The 17,699-nt window shown below is 40.8% G+C and overlaps 1 protein-coding gene across 1 annotated transcript in view; it reads right to left on the bottom strand.

The window, feature by feature from the left end:
- The window catches only part of LOC115395704 (rho GTPase-activating protein 26), a 67,998-nt gene that overhangs the window by 4,702 nt on the left and 45,597 nt on the right, over positions 1 to 17,699 (bottom strand). The window contains exons 13-20 of the mRNA XM_030101337.1: positions 17,281 to 17,346; positions 15,476 to 15,550; positions 15,297 to 15,381; positions 14,330 to 14,388; positions 10,324 to 10,429; positions 8,525 to 8,684; positions 7,098 to 7,242; positions 6,775 to 6,958 (exon numbers count right to left, since the gene is read on the bottom strand). Of these exons, the coding sequence (XP_029957197.1) occupies positions 6,775 to 6,958; positions 7,098 to 7,242; positions 8,525 to 8,684; positions 10,324 to 10,429; positions 14,330 to 14,388; positions 15,297 to 15,381; positions 15,476 to 15,550; positions 17,281 to 17,346 (880 nt within the window). The remainder of the gene's footprint in view (positions 1 to 6,774; positions 6,959 to 7,097; positions 7,243 to 8,524; positions 8,685 to 10,323; positions 10,430 to 14,329; positions 14,389 to 15,296; positions 15,382 to 15,475; positions 15,551 to 17,280; positions 17,347 to 17,699) is intronic.

Raw genomic sequence — 17,699 nt, forward strand, 5'->3', positions numbered from 1 at the left:
ACTAGTGATGCAGTCTGATTTCAAATGGCGCGTCAGCACAATGCTGCACGGAGCACTTCGTTTCCTGAAGGACTGTGTGCTATCATCAAAGCATTATTTTTAAATTCATTCATTTATTCTGATACGACAAGATGCTGGCGGATTGTGAGCAGCTAAACACACACAGAGCTCTTTTCTCGGGTCCCCCTGTTGATGTAGTGCCCTCCGTAGCCCCCGAACCACGTCTTAACAGTGTTTCCAGTTTTTAGACACAAAACCACAGAAGCCAGGCTGGAATGTGTGAACAGCTTTGATGTCATTTTTGTTGTTGTTTTTTTTTTTTTTAGAGATCAACAGATCAAATACATTATTACACATCCGCTGGAGAAAATTCAGACTAATCCAAAGCCAAAACACGCACTGTTTAGTACTCTAAACTAAAGAGGCTATTTATTGTGAATCTTTCCTGACGCCATGGACTTCCGGCTCCCAGAACCCTTTTTCTTTTAAAGCCATAGCTTCTTCATAGCTTCTAATTTAAATTAAAGCAATACTGAGAAAGCCTTAAGAGGGATGAACTATCAGAGCGAGATGTCGCCTCGTGTCCGTAGATGCAGGCACTTCAGAGTTAATAATAGCCTCTATTGGCTGAAAATTTAGTATTCATTTATCATTCGAGGAGGTTCGTGTGTGTGGGCCTTCATACTCATGTTCCGGACATTCATCACCATTGTCTGAAGTCTTTTTTTCTTCTCTCCACGCACAGATTCATGATGTGATATAAGAGGACTTAGCTGGACAGTCTTTTCACTTCAAACCCATTAAACTGAGAGACAAGCAGGTGTTTTGTTGAAAAACGTCTCGTGGAAGCAAGGACTAGAAATATTCCAGGTAAGCTTGAATCTGCTACATTTCAGTATTTTTCTGAAATATTCAAATTAGTTTCAAAATGGCAGAAAAGCGCAGCTCAGTTTTGTATCACTTTGTCATTGATTGTGGATAAGATCAGCTTGCAGATTAATAATTGTCACATGTCTTCTAATGTCAGGTTATTTTGTCTAACATTGGTGATTTGCTTTTCCACTGCTGGTCACCTATATACACAACCAGATGTGATTCATAGCACATCCGGTTTTACAAACCACAGAACTTCATGTTATGACGATGTGAAATGTGGTTGCCATGACAACTGGGGTCTGTTTGAAGGTGATATTTGGGAACACATGGATGATTCACTTCGACAGGTAGTTAAAAAAAACACTGATTTTGTAACAAAACAAGAATCAGTGATAAATGTAGCTTTTGTTTTTTTTCTTTTGGACATGCTGTCCAGACAGTGTCCATATTTAATTATTTTTTAATTCAAATAAAAAAATTTAAAATAGAATTACAAGATGATGAAAACTGTTTAATGAATTTTAAAGACATATTCATTGAATTGAAAATCATATCAAAACAAGCAATAACATCATCATTATATTAAAAATGGGTTTATACTTCAGGTAGATGATTGAGATAACAATAGATACATTCCAGTCAAAACAAGCTGCTTATTTTCAGTAAAAATTAGTTCACTCACATATATGCATGATTTATTTTTTACACTGCATGTTTATCTTTTTATAACCTGACTGCAGTATTCACCTCTCTGACCTCCTCTGTCTATTGATCACAGATCAATCAATGGGCTTCCTCTCATCTGATTATTGTCTTTCAATTTCTTTCCGTCCTCTTGAGTCCCTCGAGAACTCAATTTACATCCCGACCACAGATGACGACTGCGAGGTAAAGTAAATCGGACTTCTCTGAACCATATTGTGCATCTCAGACCCACATCTGGCACAGATGCACAGGGAGGATCCGTGAAAAACGACAGGTTTGCAAAGTGAATTAACTGGTTTCAAGTGAAGCATAACATGTGACGAGCTGATTTAATTAAACTGAAGCCCTTTCTTCTCCTCCCTGAGCTGAGTTACACACAAACACACACAAAACTCTTCGCAACAGTTGTGCAAAATGTCATTAAAACCTGGACGCAAGCACAAGACGCGAGACTGCTTCCAATCTGAAATCCATCGACAATCCACTGAAACACTGATATCTTAACACGCAGGATTATGACAGCATCTCACTGTGTTTTCTGTTGAGGAGAAATCCCAGCAGGCATTGCGTGCTGTCATGTCTGTGCGTGCGATAAACTTACTTTACAACCTGGTAGAGCAGGAATGTGTCATGCACTGCCTAAAGCCTGTTTTCTAGATGACCTGCGCAACCTGCAAATATCAAGTTTGGGCTCCAGAAAAAACACAAGTGTGCAAAAACCTCACGGAAATATTTTAGTAATGAGAATCGTAAATTTCAAACAGAACGCAGACAACAGGTGAGAAAAGAGAAACCTGTTTTACTGGGCAGTATAACTTCTGTTATTAATTTACTCGTGTCAGAGCGAGAGCGAGGACTCATCGGAGCTTTCTTTCATGGACGTTCATACAACCTACGCCTTTTTAATACTTCCTTATCCAGTTCGGGATCGTGGGGCGCTGGAGCCGATCCCAGCAGTTCCAGGGTGCGCCCTCCATCACCAGTCCATCACGAGGCAAACAGAGGAAACTCACATTCACGCCTAAAGGCTAATAAGGGTCCTTAAACGCATCGTTGTGAGGCCAGCGCGCTAACCGCTGGACTACAGTATCACAGAAAAAAACTCCAGCACAACTGAATGCACTGAGACCATTCACTTCCCAAAAATTACAAGACAGAAAAACAGCAGTTTGCTTCCGGAAATCAATGTCTTCTTTGTTTGTGAGTAGTTTTCTTCTTGAATGATACAGCAGTCTCACTTCAGTTGCCCAGAGCACAAATCGTTGAGACTTCAAAACCATTTGAAAAATGAGGCTGAATCCCTCGTGAGTGAATCAGTGTATCTAAGAGAATGTGAAAACTGAACTTTGTATTGAGCTCCAGGCTAAAGAAGAAAATGATAAACGGCAATGAAAGGAAATATCAAGTAGCCACGAACAAAAGCAGCAGAAGCCGACACACGTAGCCCAGTGACCGGCATTGCTTGTTTAAAATATCTCTTACAATTCCTACAATCGCTTTTATTCACAAAGTTTTTTTTCCTTTCCTTCTTTTTTTTTTTTTTTTTTTTCTTGATTCTCAGCTGTGGCTCAGGCCAGTTATTAAATGACTGTAATTCCATGGTACAGTTTGCTCTCCTTTTACAATCGCTCTGTTTCATTTGTTGTTCATTTCTCAACTGTTTCCTCTGAAATGCCAGGAAGACAGGAGGAATAAAAGGAAACCCACTGACCTTCATCAGGGCCGGGGAAATAAAAAGACAGAAAGAGACAACTTGCTCTTTACATTTTCACCGCAGTGCATCGTGTCGGAGGGGAAAGCCCTCGGTCAGAAATATTTACTAACGCTTAAAACTTACGGTCACATGGTACACTTACACAAATCTCTTTAACTGTTTGGATGTTATTCTGAATTATCTCAAGATGTCATGTGATTTGCATGCGACTAAACTTAAAACTGCAGCTTCACGTGGCCGACCAGTCAGAAAATTAGCAAGAAAAAAAAAAAAAAACCTGTAATAGCCAAGGTGCCAAAGCTGTAAATAACATGTGGCTGGGGTGGATAAACGGCGGGCCTTTGAAGGCACCGTCGTTAACCTCTGACCTTTGTACCTCTCTCCTCCCCGCGATGAGAATACGGCCTGGCTGTTCTTGGAATTAGGAGCCGTGTGCTTCTTAACAGTCAGAAAGCAAAGGTCTGCGTCAATTACGCTGCAGTCGGTTTACAGATTGGTTCCAAAAATGGTTTTAAAATCAGTAGTAGTAAAAAAAACAGTAATGAAAAGTGACAACAGGTAAAGGCAGATGACAACTTACAGGGGAAGTAGAGTTAAACACACTTTTGTGAGACGAGCAGCGGAGCTGTGTCCCATTCAAATGTTGCTCAATTTAAGAGCGATTTAATCAGAAATCAAGAAGTTTCTGAGACTTAATATACATCTGATAGGTTTGAGTGATGGATTCAATTCCAAATATCTCCAGTCTGTAAAATCCCTGCACAGCGCTGTAAGTTTCTTTTCTGTCCAGTTACACTGATTTAATCTCTCCGTGGTTATGACTCCTGCAGAGATTCACTCTCAGTGCCAAAAAAAGCTGCATATTTCTCTCTCTGTGTGTGAACAGAACATGCAGAGATGAAACTGGCTATTGTGGAATTTGCATTTTACTTGTATTTTGATTTGGACAAAACACACAAAGTCTCCCGAAAGTGTGAATGATGCTTTAATAGGACACCCCGGCGGGATCTTGAGAATCTCCCTGTATCTTTGCTGGCCTTCACAGCTACTCTGAAATTCACACTTTCGCTGCTTTGGATACATACACCTTCTCCTTCCCCCCTACTGCGCAGTGTATTCATTGCGGTTGTTAAATAGCTGGAAAAGACTCAACGGCTATCTCGAAATCTAAAATAAAATTGTTTAACCGTGCTCCAACTGAGCTGGGAGGAGATTTTTTGTTTTTCTTTTTTTTTTTAAACCACAGACTGGCCTTTTTGTTCCCAAAAGAAGCACGAGGATTTGCATCTTAGAAAGTGCAAAATGCAGTCAAATCGGCTTCTGGCACTGAGCGCAGCTCCTTTTTCAAATTTAACACAAATGCAGACACAGAAAAGTACATAAACACTTGAGAGCAGTCGCTTCTGCACAAGCATTACCAAAAAGAGAAAGAAAGGAGCATCCAAGCATGAAATTTCCTCCACTTATTAGCTGCCATTTCATGAGTGCATCCATTAAATGTCTCTTTAAAGTGATTAATAATGCCAAGACTATTTAAACATGTTTTCCTGTCTCGCTTGTGCTGTTGACGTTCTCTTTAAATCGCTGCTTCCTCACATCATTATTTCGGATGACATTTTCCTTGAGTCTCTGCTGCGACCTCAGCCGCTCTGGAGTTCACATCTCCGACAGTCTGAGGATAATACGGGATAAGGGGGAATTTCTAACAATATCTCATATGGATCACATAGATGATTCGCTCATATAGATTCGCAAAAGCAAATATGTGACATAAATTCAAATCAGAACGGGTTTGTTACCCCTTATGATTATTATCAACTGTGAAGCCATTTATGATCATTCCACGATCCATATAGCTAAGATCTCCTAATTCCAATAAGGTTAAATTAATGGAGGCACATTGGTGGTGGGGTAAAAACATTTGAATGGGTGAACAAAGTCCATCTACAGTGTGGATCCTGAAGCAGTTAAAAGTCCAGAAGTGAATTTAACATTTCACCCAATGCCAGCTGTCACTGGCTCGCTACATGACCGTCACCCCAGTATTGATAAGTTTTGGTGGTTAATGATTTCTAAGCATTACTGAGGGCCCTTAATGAAATGTTGAGGACTAATGTGGCATCAAGGTGAGTTCAATGTTCAGAAATGTCACTTTGATCGGTCACATTGCGACGTGATGGCGTTCCATAAAAACCTCTCATGGCCCAATGAACAAAATCCAGTCAAGCCATAAAATCTCTACCTTTAAATCTGGCCACCAGGGGCTTTCTTGCTCCATTTTTTCTGTTCTTTTTTGTCACTTTCCTCACGTTTTTCGGTCTGATCTACATATAATCTAAACATAAAGTTCACTAAGAAGACTACAGAATGAAGTCTCATTGTCTGAATCCACACTGGAGGAGGTGTTACAAAGATGTTACGTATGTAACAACTGCTTCTAAAAGTGGGATAAAAGACTGAGTGCGGGAGAGGGCGGCGAGGCAGCAATGGGGAAAATATAGAAGGACAAAGATAATCAGCAAAGACATGCAATCATCTGGGTGACAGGCTGTCGTTGAAAAGCTGCCACTCTAGTGTTGGTCGATGAGATGACTGACACTGATGATTGATACTAGTGGCGTCCTTTGTTTTCTTCACCCAAGGTGTACGATAACCCTCAAGTGCTGAATAAACAATTGCATGAGGGATGCCACAAGCTTAAAATTCTTTCCTGAACCCCACCTTTTCATTCTTTTCTGACAATAGCCAGTCCTGTGAGTGGCACTTAATCACACAGGAAGAGTGATTGATATGATTTTGCATTTGACCTTCAGATTACTGCGATGCGCAAAACACACACGTTGTTTGTGCATTCATGCAAAGTGTTTGGATGTGACAGGCCGTGTGAACATACAAACCTTCATATTGCTCTAAATTCCAAACAAAGGTGTGTCATAAATCTTAACATAGGTGTGCCCTCTGTGTGTGTGTGTGTGTGTGTGTGTGTGTGTATTCACATATTATCTATCAAGTTCAATTTTGAATTACTTTTCCTTGAAAGAAAAACAAAACAACGTTCGGCCTTAATTCCTGCTGCCTCGAGTTTCCAAGTTGGAGTCACAGGAGCTTGACGTTTTTCCCATCAGGCATTGGGAGAATGGCAATACACACACTTGGCAGGGTGCCAGTTCATCACATAACATAAGAATACAGTTTCACAAACACAAAATGGGAAAGAGCCTGAGAAAAACCCACACAGACACAGGTAGAACATGCAAAGTCCAAACCAAAAAAAAAAAAAAAGCCTTAGAAACAAACCCGCTTTTTCTCACTACGAGGCGAGAGTGCAAACCACTACTCCACCATGCCGCCCTCAAAATAAAACACAGGTTGCAATGTTACAATCGTGTCCTTCTGTTTTTCGTTTGGTTCCATTAAAGGATGAAGCTTTTTTCAGAATTAAAAAAAAAAGGCTTGGCAAATCACAGCCTGGTACTCACAGCGAGCTGGGCCGGATCTGGCGGCTCTCCTGCTCCCCGTCGTTGCTGGTCAGACTGTGTCTCGGGGTTCGACTCTGGCTGCTGCTGCTACTGCTGCTGCTGCTGCTGTTGCAGTTGGCCGAGGACGAAACTCCTTGCTGTACGTCAGAGCCTGCTGCGTTTACAACGCTGTTCCTTTTTTCACCTACAGAAACAAACAACCTCTATGAAATATCTGTCACTATGAACACAGTCATGGTGTGGATGCATTTTGTTTCAAACAGCGAAGGGGTGAGGATCAAGATTTTTATTTACTCGAAACCCAGGATGTCTTTTCAGCTCACCTTTCTGGGAGTGTGTTGGTGTGTGGAAGAGAGTGAGAGGCCTTTCACTGCAGGATGGGGCTTTGCTCTCAGTGCTTCTCCTCCTCGACTGGTTGAGTTGCGTGTTGGCGGAACTGCCTGCGGAATTCGGTGCGTCCCTGAATATCTGCACAAACAAGACACTCAGGTTTGAGCACAATCGGCAGGACAATGGAGCGCATAAATTCACGTTGGTAAAAATAGCAGCGCGCACAGCTGCAAATGTCCAAAAAAGGTGCACCGAAGAGGCACAAGTTAAACCAAAGGGAACAGCAGCACTCGAAGATGCAGCTTCGACTGCTAATTTAACAAATCCAATAAAGTTGAAGGCTGGTCTTCAGACAGTAAATGGAATAAAGAATACATGTGAGAGCTACTGTCCTGTAGCAAGCAGATGATGTATAAAGTTACGGAATTCCCATCCAAAATGATTTACAGAAAGAAAAACATAAAAAAAAAAGCAGATGTTTTCTTAGACTATAGTGATGGGATAAACGTTAAAAAATGTTCTGTGGCTGGGGTCCCGTTCAAGAACGGTAAAAAAAAATAAGGGTTCCAAATTAAATCCACCCACAAGTGGTTTGACAATTCACTGTACGCCTTGATTATAATCCCCTTTGTGTTGCTATTGTTTGTTTTACACAACTGGCTTTGCTCAGCTCTTATTAGACTCTTATTCACACAGCACATGTTTTTTTTTTTTTTTGCCTTCCTCACACAATTTTACATCTGCAACAAAAAACAACCACCAGGTTAGCTGCTTGCTAGCAGGATAGCATGATAAACACAAATATTTTAATGGAATTGATGTCACCCGGCTTAATTAATGCACACTACCGTATGTTTCCACAGTTTTTAATCACACACAAGAAAGGTTTTACTAAAGCTCCAGTTCTGCTCTGTCACGTCATTTTGCCCTATGTGCTTCAATTTTACACTTGAAGGAGCGACTGTTGCTGAAGAGAGGACGGTGTCAGTGTTTGCATGCTGGTGATTGTTTCCACACCTACCGTACTTCTCCAGCCTGTGAAGTAAATACATGCAGGAATAGCAGGTGTGGCATGTGGACCATTTGTCCATCTAATTGTTTCTTTCATTCAGTGAGACACAGCGCTACAGTCAGGCTGTTGCCATGGTGATATTTGTAAGCGGCTTGGCCTGCCAATAAGCTGCTTTTGACTGCAGAGGAAAGTGGCTTTGAAATGTATATATAAGGTATGTGCATTGACGACAAGGGTGTGTGAGTGTGTGTGTCTAACAGGTGGTTCCTCAAATATGATAAGCTAGCTGCATCAATTGTTGTTCTAAGGCACAATAACACAGAGCCAAACCGAACGGGATTTCTTTAATCCTGCGCCGCCACGATGCGCCGTTTTGAGGTTTTCATTTGCAGGAATGCGGCCGCTCACCCTCTCGTGATGCTCAATGAGGATTTCCACAACAATGTTCTGGAACTTGATGTCCATGATGGCCGCCACCGTCTCCTCCTGAGGGCGAAGCAGCGTGGGTCCGAAGACGACGCCCAGATTAGCGATGGTCATCAGGTTCTGCTGGTGGTGACTGGCCACGCTGTTGAGGAGAGCACACACACACACGTTACCACACATGAAAAAAAAAAAAAAACCCTACATTTTCTATATTATTAATGACACTGTAAATTCAAAAACAGATTTTCAACCCAGTGAACCCTGATTCTTCACCATGACTTCAGGAAAACAAGTTACTAACAGAGGCAAGGCAGAGCGAAGGAAAGACATGCAAAGAGTGAATATTTGTTGTTGTGTAAACACGACTGGGAAAGTTGAAACCTCTAAAACTTTGCCACCTGCTCCATTGTGCAAACCCTGTTTAGTATTTACTGATGTCTCTACTCAATATTACACCGCTTCTTTTCCATCCCATGACCTGAATGCTGTCGTTTGAATACATACATTGTGCGCGGTGTATTAAATCTTATCTCATCTCCACAGAAGGAGGCAGACAGGTGAGGTGTGATGTGATCCATTCATTCTCCCTATAAGCCTGTGGTGATGATGATGTCCGTCAGCGGGTTTAATCCACTAAGCTCCAGGTAAATACGCTCGGATCCTCAAAACGGCTGCATATGCGCTCGCCTTCGTGCGCCATAAACACGTCTGATGTCCTATTTGTCAAAGACTGTATCCTGATGCTGTCGCCGAAGCACGGCCTGATAACCCCCAGGGACTTCGATGTGGGTTTAGACTACAAAAACACAATGCGAGTCGGGCGGTCGACAGGAATAATTACATATCAGCCAACAGTGTTGTGCCATGCCGCTGTGTTTTTAATTGCTTATGTACTGCAGCAGCTTGTGGTTATGTAACCTAAAGATATTTTATGTGCTTCTACTCTATTTTCCTAGCTGCACAATAAGAAAGTGCTGCATTTTTGTTCATAACAAAAAGGCAGGATGGTTTAATAAGAGGCCAAGAAATGTGGAGATTTTCCAGAATGTTACAGTCTGCTCATCAGTATGTGCCTTGCAAAAATGTTCTGAAGCAAAAACACTGCATCCCAATCAGCTCAAAGGGTGAGATGCATTCAATTATCAACCAATAAGGTCTCATTTAAGCCTTTGGATTAAAACCGAGTACATTTATTTTTCCTTCAAAAGTTTTAAGCTTATCTTGTTCTTTTAACAGCACACATTACTCCATTTCAAACTGAATTTGAGAATCGGGCCGAAATTTAATCCACTTTCTTCCATACTATAAGGAATTTAAATTGAAAAGGAAATTCCATCCAGTTTTAACCAAACACTGAGACACCGCTTGGCCAACAAATCACTGCGTTAGCCATGACTCCGGCATCTACAGAAAAAAAGCTGTTTGCCCTTTAACCCCTCTTTACATTGAAGAGATAAGTCGGGAAATAGATTCAGTTGGGTGGCTGCTGGATGAGTTTCTATTTTCAGTGCCCGCTGCATTAATGCATGTGGTCAAGAGATTACACCGAGCACTAATCTTTTCCGAGGGATGGATAACAACAGCAATCAAGCAAAAGAGTGTGTTGATGCAGTATGCAGATGAAGATAAGAGAGGAAGAATAGGAAAATAGGAAAGGAAGTGAGATTCGCTTCTGCTGTTAACTGTGGGGGGTGGGGGGGGGTATGTAAATGAATATGGTCCTGCTTCATCTTTAGTTCCAAATGTCTGCCACGGTGTGAGTGGGATGTGTGTCCGCTCACTTGGCGAGGTGTTTCATCAGCAGCTCCAACATCTGTCTGTTTTTTTCAGGCAGTCGATGTACAAGAGCATGAATTTCCGTCACCCGATCCTCAGGGTTATCCATCTCTAGACAGACAAGAAAAAAAGAAAGAGTATGTTCAGAAGTTGAATTAAATATTTTAAGAACCAAAAAAAGTTGGATTTCTTGAGATTTTCTTTTTTTTTTTTTTTCTTCCTCATGACAGTGAGATGAAGAGATGCAAAATACAGACGGAGCAGAGAGGTACTTAAATCACAAAGCCGCTGCATGTCTTGGTCGACAAGCACAGCAGACAGACCTGTTGTTGATAAATTACTATAATAAGTCACGACTGAGGAGCCAGTCAATAGAGAGATGACAGCAGACTCACATTAGATCAACCTCCAGGCCTTGGCTGTCAGCGCCAGGCAATACACTCCCAACACGCACAACACCTTATATCAAATGCATTTTCTTAATAACTGCTAAGGTTTATGCACTCTAGCACACATGCAGAGCAGAAAAAAAAGACCACATATTTATAACCACTTATGCACAAACTGAATGCTGGAAACACTGAAAAACAAAAACATACAAGCTGTCAGTCACGCAAACCTGTGCCAAACACTTCAGTGTGTGTGTCCGCCACAGCTGTTTATTGCACGGATGCTAAAAAAGCAGCACTCTTGTAATGCACACACATTATGCTGGAGCAGACACCCCGCTCCTTTCCGCACACTTCAAGTCAGACGAGAGCATAAAAACAGGAATGTTTGTCTGTTGAGGTTTTGACGATGGAAACTTTCACAACACTCATAATGCATTGAAGGAATCCAAGTGTGTTTGTCCAACATACACAACAAGTACACTCAACAGAGATTAAAATTTGATAATGCCTACAAGAAAAGATGTAAATCGCTGCTTATTCATATCTTTAGTTATCTGTTTAGCCAGATGTGTCTTCAACATGGAATAAAATATATTAATTTACGTAATTTCATCAAACTTTCATTAGTGCATTGCCTAATCAAAAAGGAGAGTGAATTCTGCATGGATTCTGTTCTTGTACAGACATCAGCATAGAAAATGCACAGAAAATCCAACAAACAGTAAGTGAAGCATGCTTTATAATAAGAGGCCTGCCACGTCTGCTGGCTGTCGGCTGATCCTCCAACTCCAGCTCCGCCACTTTTCTTATAATTCATTATTCATATTTCCTGGCTCCTACAGCATGTGCATTATACCCCATACCTCATCTTTAGCATGCTGCTCGGGCTCACAGAGTGGTTGGCCAATATACATCAGATGAAGCGGTATTGCTTGACTTTACAGTTTATTTCCTGGAAACTTTTGCTTGTATTTTTCCACCGGCCACGCAAGCTGCACTTTATGGCCATGTTTGCACAGATGTAGCAACCGCTTTGCGAGTACGCCTCAAATATGGAGGCTGCAGCAACAAGACGCTACAAACACTAAAACATGGCTGCTTTAAAGACATCCTTAACCCGGAGGCACAGAGGATCGACGCAGTAACTGTCAAGTTACAGTAGCTGCTTGTGCCAACGCGAGAAATTCTCACAGGGCCTAATTATGGAGGATGTTATTCTCTAGTTTTACATAGTTGTGAAGTCTGTTTGTTTCATATTCAGCCTTTATGTTGTTTTTTTTTCACAGAATACTTTGATAGCAAAAGAGACGCAACAGTCTTAATGACTCAGATCACTGTCTGGTCTTAAAGTCGAATCGACAGCACAGCAATGTAGGCATAAATCCATTTTGTTGATAATTTAGAATTCCCAGCTTTCTTCCTCACTATGACTCGAGTTCTATTAACCAACACTCAACTCTGTGACCCCATGATGTCTACAATCACAGTCTAAAAGTATAATCCGCCCATAAATGGAATTTATCAGAATCTTCAGCTTGCATGCGTCAGACTTGGAGCTACAACGAAAGGCATTTGGAAATTCGGTCGTCGGGTCAGTTTGTGTAAGAGTAAAGGTTGTTGATACAATCGCAGGTGAGAAGGATGACAAAATAAAGAAAAAAAGTCAGCAGTTTCAAGGCAGCTGTTCTCATCAGCATTTATGCTCAATATGCAGGTGACACATATCCTCCCTTCTCTGCTCCTCGTCTTTCTTTCTTTCACACTAATCCTTTTCTCACCATTTCCCCCGTTTTCTTCCAGCCTAGGCCTTCAATGTTGGTTGAACCTGACACCTTAAATAAAGCGACGTCCAGGCCGTAACTGGAGGAGGAAGGGAGAGGTGGTGCGTGAGCTCACGGTTGGAAGGAGGAGTAGAGGTGCAAGGGAGGAGGAAAGAAAAAAAAAAAAAAAAGAAAAAATAGAAAGAGGGGGCTGGAAAACAGAGTTCAAATGAGGACGCTATCCTCACATGACACTGCTGTTGCGCAATATTTCACCTTGGACAAAAGAGCAGAAAGGCTTGCTCACGGACCTGTTTTCCTGTATCTTTGAACTCACGCACAAGTTTACGGCGTGCAAATGCAGGTCGTCACATGGCTGAGAGGCGATGTTGACACAGAGGCACACTTCAGGTTTCACAATAAGAGCATAAATAGGGCCGCGCCAATTGTTAACTTGTGATAGAATTTGATATCAAACTGGACAATTTGATTAATTTCACAAGCATTAATTATATTTCACCCTTCTTTTCCATTTAGCCACATTATAAAGACGTCTGATATGACAGAGACGATCTGTCATTACGTGGAGTCCTTTCCTGAGAGAGATCGAGTTTCGAAAAGATTAACGGCCAAAAAACAAGTACATCAGGTCACTGACACCACCTTTCGGACCAAACTGGGCTAGATTACACTACATGGCTTACTAGCTTTCTAAAGTAACCCAAAACTGAAACGCTGAGAGAACAAGAACCATACCCACATGGAAACGAAGCATGCACACCATATGTCAAAAAAGACAGAATCAATCTGAAGCAGATCAGCCAAGGCCAGATAAAACCCTTAAAATTCAGACAATCAGAGCTGATGAATATTCATGCAAGGTCTCTACATCACAGTGTAAATCAGTTAGAGATTTCTAACATTTACTCTGCAGCCTAGCAGCAACACCAGATGAGTCAAATACACCAAAATGAATTCACTGGCTGCTGGAGGGTTCCGCGATCTGTCTTCAGGACAGCTGTGTGTGTGAGTGTGTGAGTGTGTGAGTGTGTGCGCGACTGCGCGTGTGCGTGCGTTTGTTTTAAATGAAATTATTTATCCAGACTCCAAGATCCACACCCATCAGGTGCGGTTACATGAAAGCAGAAATTTGTGCAGCTGCTGGCTGACACAGCAAAACCCAAAACAAGAAGCTTCTCCATTCTCTCTCTCTCTCTCTCTCTCTCTCACATGACCTTCTCAAGGATTTTGATACTCAGAGGAATATTATTCAAAAACATCAAAAACAAGTCAAAGAGCTCACACAAGGAGATTAGTCAGAAGGGCAAACGGGCAGACAGAGGCATCCTGGAGGGACGGCGGGCGTCTCAGCAGGAGAAATATCCATTTGAAACTGGCAGCTGGTTTCTTCCCAAGATGTTACCGTGCAATTCACAGTGCAACACACTGTCCGTACGCTGACGAGAACTGCTAAAAATATCTTTTAATATTCATCAGAAGATGAAAAGACCCAGACTCATGATTAAAAAAAAATTCTTTAAATACTAAAAATTCCTCTTTAATCCCTTGATAAACTATTTCTCAAACAAAATATTAACCAAAAGGAATTCATGTAAAATCTGTAGCACATCAAAACGAATTTCTCAATTCTCTCACAAAGCTTTTAATCTTTTAAATTTCTAATAGAATCTTTGCATCTTTTGTAAACCACACACTCCTTCTTGAGTACAGAGTTGTATTAACCATATTAATCATTATTTGGTATAACTGATGCCTTTATCTGTAACTAGAACAACATACAAACAATGCCAAACAGCCACCTGAGTTGCAAATGAGACGCATAAAAGGAAAACACTTACTGGCAGCTTTGATGAAGCTCCTCTGATACTGGTATGTCATGAGAGGCGCAGGCAGCATCCTGGAAGCACAGCCGACTGAGATGTCAGGAGGAGAATATCAGCTTGGAAAATACATCAAGAGTTTAAGCTTGGCTGGTTTGCAAAAAAAAAAAAAAAAAAAAAAAAAAAAAAAAATCTATAAATCTTGGTAGTTCTGGACGACCATTCATGTAACTATGTTCTCCTTTTCATCTTTTTTTCCCCCCTCAGTCATGCCTGCTTCCACAGCTGGACACGATTTTTGTTCACTGTTGCCTGATGAGCTTAAAGACTCCTGCTGGGTCTCAATGAGGCCTGGCCTGATGTCCTGATGCTATAAATGAGTTTATGTGTGGTCTGCGAGAGAGTGGACAGCAGGTGTTTCACTAAATCTTTCCGTTAATATACCATGTGCGAATGTGCATGAACATGTCCGTGAATGTTTGCGTACTCCAGTTTTTGGGTTGTGAATATCTATATTCGTCAGTGTACAGCCGATGGAGCACAGCGTGAAGAACACACGTCGTTCCTGTCGTGACAAAAACCCTGATTTGACCATGGACTCATCTGCAATGGGAAAGTGCAACCGCGAGTTAAACGTGCAGCAAAAACACGGCTGACAAAGATGTGTGCAGGAAACAACCTTTCCATGGGCGCACAGATGCAAAAAGCCTGAATAAAAATGTTACGTTTACGATGCTGGATCGAGGCCAGAAGAATAATACATGAAGCTATATATGCTCATCCAAGCACTTGCGAAATATCAAGAAAATGTCCTGTAATTCTATGAGAGGAACGTTTCAACGAAATGAAACGATCAATTCATTTCACACAAGTCTTTCAGGTCAGAGGCTCTCAAAGAATACTAACAGAATTTTATGACAAACATGTCGAAAAAAAAAAAACCCTCCAAAATAAATTCTGTTTTATTTGTGTAAAGCATACAAACCTGAGATAGTGCTTGATAGCGCTCGTTATTGTCTTTATCTCCCACTCTGGGTTGTCCAGCTCTACATCAGCACAGGTTTTAGGATCTGGAGGACAAAAAGCACAGAAAAATTCAACTTGCGACAGACTTCTGTGGACACACTGATAAGAAGACCCCTTTCTGTGTGTTTCTGCGCTTACCCATAGCCAGGCCGAGGAGTTTTTGCACTCTGGAGTTGACGCCAACTATTCTGTATAAGCCCTGTTCATCAATACCTTAATGAGAAGAACAAAAAGAGCAGATGCATTTTTTAATAATCCCCATGAGTCAGCTGTTTACCTGCAACACTCTGAACATCATGATTCTGAAACAAGCTAACAGTCTTAGTATTTACAGAACTTTTTCATTCTAACTTTTATGAAGTGCTTTCTAATCTGTGATTTTATAATTGTGCTTATCTATTCAGTTCCTCCTATGTTCCTCTGTTACATTAAAATGTTTAACTTCTGAATATTTTTTTCTATACTTGAAAGTATAAACTATTCTCATTTGCTATTCCATTATTCCTCTGATTGATTGATTTTGCCCAGCGGCTGCAGGTATGCATTGGTCACTGCATTAATTGGGGTTGGGCCATTAATCTTATTGCTTTCTGTGGGGAAGTGAGTCCATGTTTCTGCAATTATATGTGCGAACATTCAGTTCAGTTCAGTTTTGTTGATATAGTCTTTATTAAAACAGTCTCATCTTATAGAACTCAACATTCAGACACTATGTCAAAAAAAACTAAATATTCAGGCACTGCATTCACCACAGTTTCATCCCATAACCCATAAAACATCATCTATAATGTTTTCTCCGATCCGGGTTGACCGGACGATGGAAGAAACCCCAGCTGAATATGTGTGAAGGCCCACATTCTATCTTTCATATTAACCTCAAATTCAGGTTTGCATTTGTATTTCTATACTCAATCCGAAATCATACGAGATTTTGCACGGTAGGAGAAAAATGAATAATGCCAAATCGGATAATGGCGGATGATTGCGTAGTATTACCTGCAATCATTCACCTGGCTTTTTATACTGTTTCACGCGGACAGACTCAATAAGTCAGCGTGAAAGAGAGGTAAGTGGCTCTCACCGTGCACTCAAGTGCCACATATCAATTAACAACTGACAATCATCCATATGTTAAAGAAGCCACTTGAAATTGAAAACAGGCAGTTTGAATGGAATTTGGTATCAGAAACAACTGCTGTCTATAAACTTCTATATTAACCACTGCTCAGTATTTTCAGAAGAAAGAGAGAAAGTTTCAGACATATTCACTGTGATTCCTAGTTTAGTATTTTTAGCTTCACATTACATTAAACCCCAAACAGAATTAAAATAGCATTATTTTGTGCATGTTCCTACATGAATAGAATAATCCTGGGAGATGAGGCACACAGGGCTGTCTCAATATAAATGCGTCTTCTGAGCAATGAATGGGTGCAGGGGCTGCAGTAATGGATGCTCTCAGACAAAAACAGGTGGTGATAATGTGGATATGTGGACCGTTACGTTGCATTTCAAAGAACCTCTCCAGAGCCGCGTCCGGATACACCTGAGAATAACAGCCTCAGAGGGTGAAAATTTTAAACTTGTCATGTTTTTTCTTCCTCCCAACTCTGAACCAGCAGTGGCTAGTGCAGTACATAATAATATGTTATAAATGTTCAGAAATTTTGAATTTATTAAAGCCTCCATTGACTAAACAAGCTGTTCACCTTCACGTCACCGGCTCGGCGTTGCAGTACTGTTACAATTTAAGTGTTGCTAAAAAATGTTTAACATGCATTTACTGTACATTTGTAGTTGTTTTTTTATTAAATACTTTTGTGGTGTAGACTATGCCAAAACACTTTTTTTATTTTGTATATGACTGATGCATGAAAAGACTGAACCACACTATACTGAGGGCATCAACAGAAAAAAAATCTAAATCACTGTGAGCACTGTACCTCGAGTGTCCACCGCATAGATAAATTTTTTCATCACATTGAATCCAATCACATCCAGGTGAGCCACTGATAGAGAGGGAGACAAACAAGATTAATATAAACCAACTAAATTAACAAATCGTTCCATGCAAAATGAAGAAAAAATGATTAGCAGAATTTTTATATAAAAGACTGAAAATCATGACATTTAAAAACAATACTGCAGCTTTAATCCTTAAAAAGACACTGAAATATTAAATATTCAATGCCAACAGTGTAAATATGTGTTGGTTTTATGTGGTAAAATGTGTTTAACATCATAAGTCACACAGCAGTTCACCAAAATAAAAGCAATCATTGGACAAATTGCTCTCTGGATCTCTGTCAAAGATTCATGACACACTGGAGAGCACCATCGCTGTACGGTATCATTTATCACA

The sequence above is a fragment of the Salarias fasciatus genome, chromosome 10 (assembly GCF_902148845.1).
Source record: "Salarias fasciatus chromosome 10, fSalaFa1.1, whole genome shotgun sequence".
Taxonomy (NCBI): domain Eukaryota; kingdom Metazoa; phylum Chordata; class Actinopteri; order Blenniiformes; family Blenniidae; genus Salarias; species Salarias fasciatus.